This window comes from Lutra lutra, chromosome 10 (assembly GCF_902655055.1).
Source record: "Lutra lutra chromosome 10, mLutLut1.2, whole genome shotgun sequence".
NCBI classification, from domain to species: Eukaryota; Metazoa; Chordata; class Mammalia; order Carnivora; family Mustelidae; genus Lutra; species Lutra lutra.
Genome location: NC_062287.1, coordinates 36,366,752 through 36,381,910, shown reverse-complemented (window position 1 = coordinate 36,381,910; position 15,159 = coordinate 36,366,752). Strand labels below are relative to the sequence as shown.

General features: G+C 37.4%; 1 protein-coding gene across 4 annotated transcripts in view; it reads right to left on the bottom strand.

The window, feature by feature from the left end:
• MTMR2 (myotubularin related protein 2) overlaps positions 1 to 15,159 on the bottom strand; it is a 129,435-nt gene that overhangs the window by 51,422 nt on the left and 62,854 nt on the right. For 3 of the 4 annotated variants that reach the window (XM_047692055.1, XM_047692054.1, XM_047692056.1), the window contains 4 exons: positions 7,500 to 7,575; positions 4,021 to 4,115; positions 3,748 to 3,858; positions 820 to 921 (listed from right to left, as the gene is read on the bottom strand). In XM_047692055.1, coding sequence (XP_047548011.1) covers positions 820 to 921; positions 3,748 to 3,858; positions 4,021 to 4,115; positions 7,500 to 7,575 — 384 coding nt within the window. Of the gene's footprint in view, positions 1 to 819; positions 922 to 3,747; positions 3,859 to 4,020; positions 4,116 to 6,335; positions 6,418 to 7,499; positions 7,576 to 15,159 lie in introns of those variants that run through there. The other variant, XM_047692057.1, reaches the window with a different exon arrangement.

Genomic DNA, 15,159 nt, shown 5'->3' with positions numbered 1-15,159 from the left:
AAGTTGTTTTGGTTACAAACGACATCTTCTGATAAAATTAAGTAGTTTGACATCACAGATGTCAGCAGTTAAGCAGCTGAAGTTAATGCTACATTTTCTAAAACATACTGAATAAACATATTGTTTTTTGGCATGTGATCAGTGTACCAAAAAAGAAAATCTAATTTATCATCTTTGTAGACTGAAGGACAGAAACAACTATGGTGAAAAACATTCAAACAAGAGTCAGAAAACAAGTTCCGATTACAAATGTTACTCCCTACTAGCTGTACCCTTGAGTTAATTGCTCACCTGCCCCTGATTTCAACTCTAATATAGGGATAAATAATATTTACCACCACAGGACTAATGTGGAAGTTAGATTATATAACGTTAATGAGGGGGCACCACTGCTAGCAGTAGCAGGAACTCCGCTAAGATTTGCTCACTCTTTCCTCCTAAAATTGCTAAACTCTCAGCTCCTAATTTAAAAGATTTCAAATAAATAAATAAAATCTTTAAAAAAAATTATAAAAAGGAGATTTCAAATCCTAATGAAGACCACAGACAGCTTTTCATCATGGGAATGCCCTCTATAGAAAGATCATATAATTATAGAACGTCAGCAAGCAGGAATGGACCTCAGAAATCTGCTAGTCCAGCCTCCTCATTTCATACCTAAAAGAAACTGCTCCAAGAGGTTAGATTAAACCTAAATTATGCATCTGGTTTAATGACAAAGTAGGATCACAAATGTAGATTCTAGGTAACCTAGACAAGTTTCTTTACACTACACCAAAAATTACAGTACACATTTTTCAAAGACAAAAAACATCTTACCAGGTTATTAGAGACAGGAAATGCGTATTTCATTAGATTCTCAAAAATGGATCTTCTTGTTCGCCCCTCAGGTTTATGAGCAAACCGTAAATTCCGAATATCCTAGAAAAGATTTAGGATCCAAGTCATCGATCCCTGTACACCTTTTATTTAATGAACACATAAGGATAACTCGGAACTACCTTGTAGAATATTAAGATCTGTGAACGTGGGATACAAAAATAAGACAAAAACTCCTGGAGGAAGGGAAATCACAATGCCTAATTGAAAGGGAAAAAAAAAAAAACTCACACACAAAAGGCACTCTAATACAAGGCAAAATTCAGAGGACAGAAATTTTATTTCTGCTTATTTACTCACAATAGGCCAGTAAAGGAGATATCTCCTGATAGGAGATACTGTATCTGAAGCTCACTATCATGACTGATAGATACACAGCTCAGTGTATATATCCTTTCCCTGTGAAAGCCCATTTTTTGTCATGGATTTCCCTACTAAAAACCTGATTAGCTCTTGTTACATTTCATAAGTTCCCTTGTTCCCATTATGCCTGGTGATAACTTTCCTATTTATGATCCCTTCCCAGGACTCATTTTCACTGGATCTTCCTAAGTTTTCTGCTACTGGACTGATAGAATCAAACTCTACTTAAATCTCTTCCTCCTCTCCAGGTCCAAGCTCTTCAAACACCTCCTGGCAGATAAACTCCCAAATGGTTGGTTGATGTCATCCTGCCTCTACAGTCAGATCTAAAGTCCTGGGCTCCCTTTTGTTATTTGTCCTCAAGCAATTTTCTATGCTCAGTCTCAATATAGATATTCATGTTCTGGTTTACTGACATCTTAACTACACTAAGAAAAACTTGGGGATTAAGAATAATTTCAAGAGGGGCGCCTGGGTTAAAGCCTCTGCCTTCGGCTCGGGTCATGACCCCAGAGTCCTGGGATCGAGCCCCACATCAGGCTCTCTGCTCAGCAGGGAGTCTGCCTCCCCCTCTCTCCCCGCCTGCCTCTCTGCCTACTTGTGATCTCTGTCAAATAAATAAATAAAAATCTTTAAAAAAAAAAAATAATATCAAGACTACCCATTTTATCTAAGTGTTTTAATCTAAGCAGAATTCAAAATAGCTTTATTATATTTATTCTATAAAACAATACAGGAACATTGCACTCTAATGCATTTGCAGTACACAAACAAGTAGGACATTTTATCACAAATCTGATCCAAAACTAGGATGCTAGCTTTACCTTACTTTAAAACAAACATATGCGGAAACCTAAGCTGATACCTTGTTTCTTCCTCAGTAAATATATTTACAACTAGTAGAGATGTTCATAACCACTCTTGTTAATTGGAGGGTTATCTAAAAGTGCCACAGACGGGGCCCTACAAATGTTTGCGTTTGTTGATAATGGTCTTGCTCCATGGAAAAAACTGTATTTAAAATGATCAAGATTTCAAAGGCTCCCTCTTTCATGTCCTCTCATATTCTATGCTCCATTTACTATTAGATTACAATAAAGTGATTAGGAGACAATGTGCTTGACACATTTTTCACAGCTATTATACTCTTAGAGCCTTTCTATGAAGGAAAATGTATAAAAATAATTAGTAGTCATTACCTTTATTACTAGATTTACAGAACTACTAAGATTAGCATAAGAAAGTAACTTGAGGGGCTCAGTGGGTTAGGCCTCTGCCTTCAGCTCAGGTCATGATCTCAGGGTTCTGGGATGTAGCCCTACATCGGACTCTCTGCTCAGCAGGAAGCCTGCTCCCCCCTCTTTCTCTGCCTGCCTCTCTGCCTACTTGTGATCTCTCTGCCAAATAAATAAATAAAATCTTTAAAAAAAAAAAAAAGAAAGAAAGAAAGTAACTTGAAATTTATGCATACGCTGTTGCTTTTACTTTTGGCACTGACAGAAAAGCAGGGAAAAAAAGGTGATCTAGAACCAAAATGTGCACGGGTATTACTGAGGCCATAATGAGAACAGCTACCTACTGAAATGGCACCAGAGATGAAATGTCTATGACTGAACAGAATGATGAAAGTGTAAAAATCTTAAGTTTCATTCAAGTGTCAATGCATTTAATACAAGTTAGACATCTCCAAATCAAAACCACAATGGGGTAACTCCTCACACCTGTCAGAATGGCTAAAATCAAAACCTCAAGAAACAAGTGTTGATGAGGATGTGGAGAAAAAGAAACCCTCCTGCACTCTTCGTGGGAATGCAAAATGGTACAACCACTGTGAAAAAGAGTATGGAGGTTCCTCAAAAAATTAATAATAAATAATAGAACTACCCTACAATCCAGTAATATTACTGGATATTTACCAAAAAAATACAAAAAACACTAATTTGAGTGGATACATGCATTCCTATGTTTACTGCAGCATTATTTGCAATAGCCAAACTATGGAAGCAGTGTCCATCAGTAGATGAATGGAAAAGAAGATGAGGTGTGTATATATACACACATATATAAATATATACACATGAAATAATCAATGTCAAAGTACCTTGTACTGGGTCCGAAAGAATTCAAGCCTGATTCGTGATAGATCATCTTTTATTACTGTTAAATGTTGTTGTTGTCTTCTAGAATGATGTTACAGCATGAATGTACTTGACAGTTTGGAAACCAGTTTCTGCACATAGGCTCTATTTAATAGAAAGCTTTTCAAAGGGGTGCCTGGGTGGCTCAGTGGGTTAAAGCCTCTTCCTTCAGCTCAGGTCATGATCCCAGTGTCCTGGGATCCAGCCCCACAGCAGGCTCTCTGCTCAGCGGGGAGCCTGCTTCCTCCTCTCTCTCTGCCTGCCTCTCTGCCTACTTATGATCTCTGTCTGTCAAATAAATAAACAAAATTTAAAAAAAAAAGAAAGCTTTTCAAACCAAATAAAATTGTGTAAGTATAACATTTACCTTACACACAGTTTCTAGTCCATAAGAATTTTCACCTCGACTAGAAGCACCACCAATTTTTTCTACTCTACTTATCACACCAAGAGAGGCATCTAAAACAAATGGGGGATCCTAAAGGAAGGAAAGAAAAAAAAAAAAAACAATTAAAACTAAGCAATCGATACTGTACAATTATTTTAATTAGAAATGCCTTAATTAAAAATGATCAAAAATGAACAAAACTGCAAAGAACATACAGATGTACATATAAAAATCTAATCCAACAAGTCTTACCCGTTCCATGCTTTTAAAATATAACCTGTAATTCGTGACAGTCAGAGTTCCTCGGACAGCACCAGTGAATGGACAGATATAAGTTACATCTTTGGCTGCAAAAGCAAAGAGTCCACAATTTACTATACAACATGCACTATTAAAAACTGCACTCTCATCTTTTCACAAGTGAAATTACTAAAATTCTGACTGCTGTTCTAACCTATGTTCCAAAATGACAGAATCAGTGTTCCAACAGAACCCAGAAGCCAAATCCAGGCTTTCAACCATGCAGAAATCTGGGAGGGACTGAAGAGGAAGAGATGACCCCTACCCTCTGACTGGAGACAAGGCTAGTCTCTATCCCTGCTGGATAAAATATGTGGGGAAGCTAGAGTAGTGGGTGGAAGGGTGGTAGTGATTCAGTTAATGACTGCAGATGTCTCAAGCCACAGTCACCAGTCAGCATAGTTTCCAGGTCACCTCATTAATCTGCTGGTTGTCTTCTGGTCAGTCTAATGTATCAACATTCATCTAAAAATATATCAGAAATATATAAGAGAAACTCCTGACCTGATTATACTTATAGGGAAAGTACTGTAGGAGAAATGCAATGTATATGAAACATTATCTCTTAGAAAGATAATAGTAAAATAAGAGGATATTATATTCCTGACCAAGCAACTGATGTCGAATTTTGGAAAGAAACAATCACAAGCATTGTTTTATTAAATGATAAATAATGGATCTACACAGTATAATGCTTTTTAAAACATTTTAAAACATTCATTAATTAAGCAGGATAACTCAGCTACCACTAGCTCAAAATTCAATATGGTAGAGTTCATAATGCCCACTACAAACTTTTTTACATCTTAAAATATTCATAAATCCCTGGTATGTCATTATAGCAGCAAATGAGCAAATAAAGGAATATCTTCATCACTCCAGAAAGTAAGGCACAACTAGGAGCAACAAATTGCAAAGAACTTTCCAAAGGGCTTCTGCGAAAATGCAGAATACATTTAATAAGGTATTACAACTTCCTGACTTTGCTTTTTACTTACTACTTTGAAGGACTGAACATTTTGTATGGAATCTGAAATGAGACTGATCTTACAATAAACACTTCTAACCTTCAAAGTAGTTCCCTCAGGAATGTTCAAGTATGAGCTACATTTTTTAAATTGTTGTCTCCAATGCATGTTTCATTTAGAGGGGCACTTTTAAAATTAAATAAACCCATCATTATGGAAAGATACACAAACTTGCCTTGCATATACTTTCTTGCTCTTATAAATTTTTACCTCAAGTAGAAAGGCTTTATTCAATGTTATTAAAACATTTCTGGATTCTTTCCAGAGCCAGTTTTCTTACTTACACAAGAAAATCAACCTCATTATTCTATAAGCTGCCTCAAGGTATGTCCCTCTTAGCTCCATATTTTTGTTACATCTTACCTTTTATCCTAAAATTATGAGATAATATTCATGAAAGTACTATACATACAAAAGGGTTTATATCTATGTTACTATTATCATTGATCATTTGTTCTGCCCCCTTTATCCTTCCTTCTCAGTCTGGTGGTAGTTAAATCACACTGAAGAAAGAATTTGTGCTTAGCAGGATTTACACCAAATAGATGAGAGAATTATGACCGGAAACCACACCAGAGCAAATGACAGTAGGAACACCCAGCACTGATGGCCTTGCACTGCAGAGTTTATAAAGTATTTTTCACCTGAGTACTTCCTTTAACCTTCATAACAAACGTGTATATAAGACTTATAATTACATCTATAAATTTTAAATGAGAATACCAGGGCTGAGAGAAGTATAACGAAAGCCTAATATTTCAGAACCAGGAACTGCTAAGATTAAGACTTGAAAGCAGATCCTCTGACTACAAATTTCAAATCTCTTTCCATCATGTCATGCAAAGCTAAGCCACTAACATAGCACCATCTGACTCCTGTGTTAAAGGTTGAAATACTGTAGTCTGGGGCTATCTCTATTTCTGATATGCCCAGACCACAATACTCTGAGACTGTTACTTGCTTAAAGCATGCCGTCGATGTTCCTAACACTACTCTAATTTAAAAAACTACACTGAAGATTTACATTAGGCCAACTAAAAATCAAATGACTCTTCTAGACGGATTAACATATTCAAGGTTATTCTAGCCTTACGCTTTACGTTCAATGTCATTTTTGCATATAATCAAGTCTAGATAGATAATTTTCAACCAGAATATTTAATATATTAGGTATTCCTCTAAATTTTACAATACTGATACTGCCTGGTGATAATACCAAAAGAGCTTAGATTTACTAACCCTCTCAAATTTTCACTGAGTTCACAGGGGAAGAAGCCATATTTTCGGTGAGGTAGACTAAAATGACCTTGAAAATACCTGTCTGTAAGGATATAAAATATATACAAACAAATGTAATAGATGAGAGCATGCAATCTGTACAGAAAGAGACACAAAAATATATGCTAAGTAATACAATGAAAGGGAAGTCCATTCTGTTGTGGGGTGAGAAAAGTTCAAGGAACGGAGAAGCGTGTGAGTTGTGCCCAATGGCAGGTATCCAATAGATGGGCAGAGATGGTGAGATGGCGCCCAGTGCACAGGAAGAACCGAATCCAAAATAGAGAAGGGGAGAAGTAAAGGACCTACCTGGACAAAGGTAAGTACATAGTCTGGCTCTCTCTAGCTCACACTGTATCACACTCTCTTCATTCCTCAATTTCCCTCCCTGGTTCCTCTTCCACCCCATGTTGTAAATTGATAATAAAATGAAAGGTGATGTTTCTCTGGCTAAGAAGCCATTTGTTCTCCTAACATATTACTTCATTCCTCAAAAGCTATGGTATTTTTTAGACCACCACACAGATTTAATGAAGTAAAAGCATGAGGACAAAAAAAAAAAAAAAAGTCCATACAATCAGTTACTGCTTAGTTCTTTAGGCTGCAGAAGAAAAGCACCTACGTGCAAACAGCTTGCTTTGCAATGGAGATGAAATACATTCATCCAAAAACTGACACGAGTTTATTCAGAACAGATAAAATAAAGGAAACAGAAAGAAAGAATGTGTTTTAAGAAAAATCACTTGTACAAAGCGACAATCTAATGTTTTATCTAGGCAAACCAATTTCTCACTGCAGTCATTCAAAATAATGAAATACTCTTGAAAATTCAGCAAGAGTTAAAAAAAAAAAAAGCCCCTACTTTCAATGAATGTAGAGCAAAACAGAAAAGAAGCAGAATATAACTCAATCTGCATGTTACCCTACAGTCCAACTACAAAACCAGCAGGTATAATGGGTCTAGGCATAGGGGACACACCGGATACTGCAAAGGGTGGCAGTAATGAATGCTGCCAGACAGGAGGTGTCTTGGACAATGAACCTGTTCTCTCTACACTGAGAGTACTGAATAGTCTGTGCACTCAGAAAAGAGAAGGAAATTCAACAAAAAATACCATTACAGACCCATGTCTTTAATATTTTCTCCTGGAAGCAAGGGTGGTTCTTCCATTTCTGCTAATTTGTTAGATTCCCTCAGGACCTGGATTGGAAAGGGGAGGAAGGAACAAGAAAAGAAACATGATTTATTCAAAGGCTACTTTTTCACTCCAATTTCAATTGAGCATACTTGATCTTACTTAAAGTTACAAAATTATATCACACATACTACTTTAAATTAAGTTATAGAGATTGTGATGTTGGCATGTATAACATGTGAAGCTGCAGTTTTCCTACCCAGCATTGACTGAGTGCCTACTTCATATAAGGTGCTGTACAAAACACTTGACATTTTTCTCAGTGAATTCCACAACAGCCCCATAAAGGGTAGATATCTGTTATTATCCTCATTTCCTAAATGAAGAAAAACAAATCAGATGTGACAATTAACTTGTTCAAGATCACACAGTAACAAGTCAGAATCTAGATATGAATTATAGTTTAGTGGACTGCAAAGCCCATGTTCCTTCCATTAAGCCATGCCCAGGGGCCTTAGTGCATTAAACCCAGATAAAATCAGGCTCTTACGTAGATTTAATGTTTAGAGAATTTGGAAATGATGGTAATAAAGTATCTTGTTGAAGAGAGATCTTAAATAGATTAAAATCATGATCAACACTATACTGGATTCCAAGAATGGATAGATACAGAAACATGGCTGTATAATAGATTTACAACCCAAACAACCACACACACACACACACACACACACACACAGACATGCACACACAAGCGCACACACACACACGCTGTCATATACTAAATATAAATATGTCATCCTAGCTACCATTAGCCTCCCCACCTCTTCCTCTTTCACTACCAAACAATAATCTTCATTGTCTCCAGTTTTTTTAGTTGCCATTAATTCTTCAACATTCTGCAATCTGGCTTTGCCTCCTAACCCAGTCCTTCCAGGGAACCTACTTTCTTCCCAATCACCTGCTCATTACTAAAGATAATGAACATTTCTCAGTCTTTATTTTTATCTCTCACTACATTTGACACTATCTACACTTGCCTGCTTCTTGAAAGCATACTGTCCTGTCAAACTCTTCCTTCTCTGAGCATTCTTTTTCAATGACCTTTATTCCCTTTCTTCAACCTTCCCCATTCCCCAGAGGTTTGTCTGTACCTCACTTTACTCACTTGCTGATATCTCATACCTTATCTGTGACTTCACCTAACTTCAATCTATACTGCCAGCCAAGATTTTTCTTGGACTCTAAGTTCCATTCATCCCACTGCTAATGTTCCTCCCTAACCAGATGTCCCCCAGACTCCGTGAACTCAACAGATCTCAAATCGACCTGTGTTCCATACTTAGCATAGGACACCAGCATCAATTTGGTTGTCTAAGCCAGTTCTGGGGAAGGGAGGGGCAGTGGTCTCTGTGCACCCTCAGGCCTTCTGCTTCAACCCTGACTCATTTCTTAGACTGAGAACCAATACCACTAGAAAAATGATGCTCACTTTTTAAAGTAGCTTTTGACTCTTATTTCCTTCAATCCAAAAAGTAGATTTAGAGACTTCAAAAGAAGGTAAAAAGGAAGGGAAAAACCACTGCTGTTTTAAAGGTCACCTTCTGCAGGCCCCGCAAACTCAGTTAGAGGTCTCTTCTGCATGCGCTCCTATCTAGCACTTACCACACCACTCTGCTTATCTGCTTTCTTGCTACCAGACTCTGAAAGAAGAGGTATCATATCTTAGACACTTCAGAATACCGAACAGAAATATAACACAACCCATATATGTAATTTTTAATTTTCTAGTAGTCACATTAAAAAAGTAAAAAGGAACAGGAAAAATGGATTCTAATATATTTTATTTAATCCAATAAATAAAAATATTATCTTTTCAATATGTAAGTATTTTTAAAGTATTAATGAGATATTTTATATTCTTTTATTCATACTAAGCCTTTGAAACCCAGCGTGTATTTTCTACTTACAGCGTATCTCAATCTAGAGCAGCCACATTTCAAGTGTTCAACAGCCATATTTCTAGTGGTGCCCATACTGGGCAGTACTAATCTAATGAATCTAATTCGTCTTGATAATTAAGTCATTCCTTACTTTAAGTTAGGTGCTTAGGGAGGATTAGACAAAATGGTTAGACACTATTGCCAGAGCCCAGTGTTCACCTAAAGCCAATAAACTAAGAACTACAAAGAACAAATTAATTCTGTTTAATAAACTTGCAATCTAAACAAATAATATCATTCTTTTGAAAGCTTAATTATTTGTTTCATAAAGTAACCTTAATGCAATACCTAAAGAACTAAAACATACACAAACATATAATTTTTTATATTCTGCATTCTAAATCTTATAATAGGTCCTATTTTTGAATGGCACCTAGTTGCCAGTTCATGATATAGCCTTTTAGGAAGTCAGAGAAAGAAAGCAGGAGGAAGGAAGGAAGGAGAGAGAGAGGAAGAATGAGCTTGTGAAAATGCAGAAAAACAGGATATAAACTTGCAATATGCAAATATATATACTTTTCCTGGGTTCAAATCCTGACCATGCCACATGCTAAGTCCTCTTGGGTAGAGTGCTCAACTTCTTTATGCCTCTATAAAATGGTAATAATCATACTACTCCACAAAAGTGTTAAATGAGTTAATACATTTACACCAGTGTTGTCACATAATATATACTTAATAAGTGTTTTCTCTTGAGCACAATAAAAATTTAGACTAATAACTGATGACTAGAATCTGGTAAGAACTTCTACTAATTATGAAAATAACAGAATTAGATTGAAAGACACAAAAACAACTAAAACAGTACACAAAGAACAAAAATCAAACATGCTGCCCATGTGAAAAATCATTTGAATTATTTTATCCTGGGGGCACCTGGGAGGCTCAGTCAGTCAGGGGTCGCCTTCAGCTCAGGTCATGATCCTGGGGTCCAGGGACTGAGTCCCAAGTCGGAATCCCTGCTCAGGGGGAGTCTGCTCCTCCCTCTGCCGCTCCCCCTGCTCATGCTCTCTCTCTCTCTCTCTCAAATAAATAAATAAAATCTTTAAAAAATAAATAAAATAAAATGCTTTACCCTTTGCCTATCATTTACCACCAGACTTGGAAATACAGAGATTATGTCCCTTACAAAGCCACAGGAGTTCCCGCACTGCACAGGTATACATTCTTGTGACTGCTACAGTGTTGTTTCCCAGGACTTACTGTCTCTCTGTATTTCTACACTCTGAAGAAAACTGCAAAGCCCAGAAAATGTGTGTTGTACGCAGGAATAGAGAGGTAGGCAGTTCTGGCACAAACACAGGGTAGAACAGGAGGCGTAATCTTCATAAGTAAAGTTTTTTATTTTTTTTTTTTTTAAGATTTTATTTATTTATTTGTCAGAGAGAGAGAGAGCACAGGAAGGCAGAGTGGCAGGCAGAGGCAGAGGGAGAAGCAGGCTCCCTGCAGAGCAAGGAGCCCGATGTGGGACTTGATCCCAGGACGCTGGGATCATGACCTGAGCCGAAGGCAGCCGCTTAACCGACTGAGCCACCCAGGCATCCCCATAAGTAAAGCTTTATAAAGTGAGAAAAGAGACATGCAAGTCATGCATGTTGAGAGCCACAGGCTCTCTTATATTCGCTCTGACCAGAATGTCACAGAGCAAGGCAATGAAGAGAAGCCAGTCAAGATCCAGTATCTGCCCAGAAAAGCTGCCCCCGGTGGCGGAGTTTTAACAATAGGCACACAGGAGAGGGTATACAAAAAGAACTCACTTCAGAGCTAAAGATATAAAAGGAACTCAAAAGAGTGAACAGAGCAGGGCCAAGGGCAATACAGATCCTTTGTTGGCAAACACTGATTATGAACAAATCTATCCTTACACAAAAGAGGAAAAAAAAAAAACACAAGGTCTACAAAAAAAGATTATTTGACAAGGAAAAGGAGGTATCAGCCTGAGGCTCAACAAAAAAAGCAATCTTCTGAAAAGAATTATCTATAGGCATGAGCAGAAACATAAGCTATTTGGAAATCAACCATATTCCCTAAGAAATAAAAACAGAAAGTCATAAGGAGAGACACAGTGATACTAAGAAAAATGGGTAAGATAAAGAATGATTGCAAAAATTTTAAATGTAGTAACAAAATTTGTGTTGGAAATAATAAAGAACTGAACTGATTAATCAGAAAACAGCATTTATGTTGAGGGCAAACATGAAAACTCTTCTAAGAATTTGTAGGAAGAAGGCAAATCAAAACATGAAGGAAGGTGATAAAGAGCCAATGAAAGAATTCTATTTCCCAAAAGAAAAAAGTCAAAACAGAATACAAGCAAAAATCCAAGATACAAGTGAAGAACACGCTTTTGAAATAAATAAAGATTTTCTAAGTTCACTGATCAAAATAGTTTGCTATGATCCACATAAAAATCAATGAACAGGGATGCCTGGGTGGCTCAGTCTGTTAAGCATCTGACTCTTGATTTCAGCTCAGGTTCTGGTCTCAGGATTGTGAGATGGAGAGTCCCACATCGGGGCTAACCATGGAACCTGCTTAAGATTCTTTACCTCTTCCTTTGCCCCCACCCCCCTAAAAAAAAAAAAAAAAACCAATGAACAAAGGTATATATAAGTGAATTGTAGCAAATGTTTTTGAACTGTAAGAATTAAAAGACAACTCATGAGGCTACAAGGCCAAAAGAGAGAGGGGTCTGGGGGAAGCTGTGTACAAAAGCAAGATCAGGCCAGCTTCAACTGATCTCTACAACTATACTCCAGAAAACAGTAACAAAATGTAACCAGATCTTTGAAAGAAAATGCTGTGACCTCTCTGACACGTTTGATGGCAACTGGAAGTTATTCTCAGATATGTTAAGTCACCAAAAATATAACCCACATGTCCTGCTTTTAAAAAAAGAAAAAAAAGGTGGGGGGGGGCTCCTGGGTGGCTCAGTGGGTTAAAGCCTCTGCCTTCAGCTCAGGTCATGATCCCAGGGTCCTGGGATCAAGCCCCACATCAGGCTCTCTGCTCCACAGGCAGCCTGCTTCCTCCTCTCTCTCTGCCTGCCTCTCTACCTACTTGTGATCTCTGTCTGTCAAATAAATAAATAAAATCTTAAAATAAATAAATTAGAAAAAAGAAAAAAAATTACCTGAGGCAATAATTAAGCTGAAAAGGGGAATTAAAACTTATATATAAGAAAATTGTGTCTTCTTCGATTTCTTTCATGAGTTTTCTGTAGTTCATCGAGTACAGATCCTTTACCTCTTTGGTTAGGTTTCTTCCCAAGTGTCTTATGGTTCTTGGTGCTATAGTAAATGGAATCGATTCTCTAATTTCCCTTTCTGTATTTTCACTGTTAGTGTGTAGAAAGCAACTGATTTCTGTACATTGATTTTGTATCCTGCCACATTACTAAATTGCTGTATGAGTTCTAGTAGTTTGGGGGTGGAGTCTTTTGGGTTTTCCATATAAAGTATCAGACACAAAAAGATGGAAGACCATTCCATGCTCATGAATCAGAAGAATAAACATTGTTAAAATGTCTATACTGCCTAGAGCAATCTATACTTTAAATGCCATCCTGATCAAAATTCCACCAGTATTTTTCAAAGAGCTGGAACAAACAATTCTAAAATTTGTATGGAGCCAGAAGAGACCCTGAATTGCTAAGGAAATGTTGAAAAAGAAAAACAAAACTGGGGGCATCACATTGCCTGATTTCAAGCTTTACTACAAAGCTGTGATCACCAAGACAGCATGGTACTGGCACAAAAACAGACACATAAACCAGTGGAACAGAGCAGAGAGCCCAGATATGGCCCCTCAACTCTATGGTCAAATAATCTTTGACAAAGCAGGAAAAAAATCCAGTGGAAAAAAGACAGACTCTTCAATAAATGGTGCTGGGAAAATTGGACAGCTATGTGTAGAAGAATGGAACTTGACCATTCTCTTACACCATACACAAAGATAAACTTGAAATGGATTAAAAGACCTCAACGTGAGGCAGGATCTATCAAAATCATAGAGGAGAACAAAGGCAATAACCTCTTCGACATCAGCCACAGCAACTTCTTTCAAGACATGTCTCCAAAGGCAAAGGAAACAAAAGTGAAAATGAACTTTTGGGACTTCATCATGATCAAAAGCTTCTGCACAGCCAAGGAAACAGTCAACAAAACAAAGAGGCAACCCACGGAATGGGAGAAGATATTCACAAATGACAGTACAGACAAAGGGCTGATACCCAAGATCTATAAAGAACTCCTCAAACTCAACACACACAAACAAGATAATCATGTTAAAAAATAGGCAGAAGACATGAACAGACACTTCTCCAATGAAGACATACAAATGGCTATCAGACACATGAAAAAATGTTCATCATCACCAGCAATCAGGGAGATTCAAATCAAAACCACATTGAGATACCACCTTAAACAGTTAGAATGGCCAAAATTAACAAGACAGGAAACAAGTGTTGGAGAGGATGTGGAGAAAGGGGAACCCTCTTACACTGTTGGTGGGAATGCAAGTTGGTGCAGCCACTTTGGAAAACAGTGTGGAGATTCCTTTAGAAATTAAAAATAGAGCTACCCTATGACTCTGCCATTGCACTACTGGGTATTTACCCCAAAGATACAGATGTACTGAAAAGAAGGGCTATCTGTACCCCAATGTTCATAGCAGCAATGGCCACAGTCGCCAAACCATGGAAAGAACCAAGATGTCCTTCAACGGATGAATGGATAAAGATGATATGGTCCATATATACAATGGAGTATTATGCCTCCATCAGAAAGGATGAATGCCCAAGTTTTGTATCAACATGGACGGGACTGGAGGAGATTATGCTGAGTGAAATAAGTCAAGCACAGAGAGTCAATTATCATATGGTTTCACTTACTTGTGGAGCATAAGGAATAACACGGAGGACATGGGGAGATGGAGAAGAGAAGTGAGCTGGGGGAAATCAGAGGGGGAGAAAAACTATGAGAGACTGTGGACTCTGAGAAACAAACTGAGGGTTTTGGGGGGGTGGTTGGGTGAACATGGTGGTGGGTATTAAGGAGGGCAGGTATTACACGGAGCACTGGTTGAAGTGCATAAACAATGAATTTTGGAACACACACACACACCAAAAAAAAATTTAATTTAATTTAGTTTTTAAAAAAAGAAATTTGTGATGTATCGCAAAGACTTAAGTTTTACATCTTAACTACCTTCCTGCCCTTCCCCCACAAAAATCCACTTACTGCCACCCTACTAAACTCTCTGAATCTTAGTTTCATCATTTATATTATCAAGAAAGATTTTATCTTACAGGTTTGTGAATAAGAAATGAGATAGCTGCATCATAAAGGGCTTTGTAAGATGCTAATAAAATGTAAAAAATACTTATTATTCTTAGCAGCATCAAGTTAAGTTTTTACTGTCTCTTTCCACCATGGCCCTAATCACATGATGCTTTGTCCCTCTGATCCAAAATAGACAGGCATTAATATTTGAGACTGCATGTCATAAATCTCTCTCACCCCTGAAAATTTAGCTACAAAATAGCAAGCATCTTACTATTTCTAATATTACAAGGAAAGCAGCAAGAAGAGTGATGTCAACATCATGGCATCATACCCTAAGACGGCCCTCATTTTTTTTGTCCCT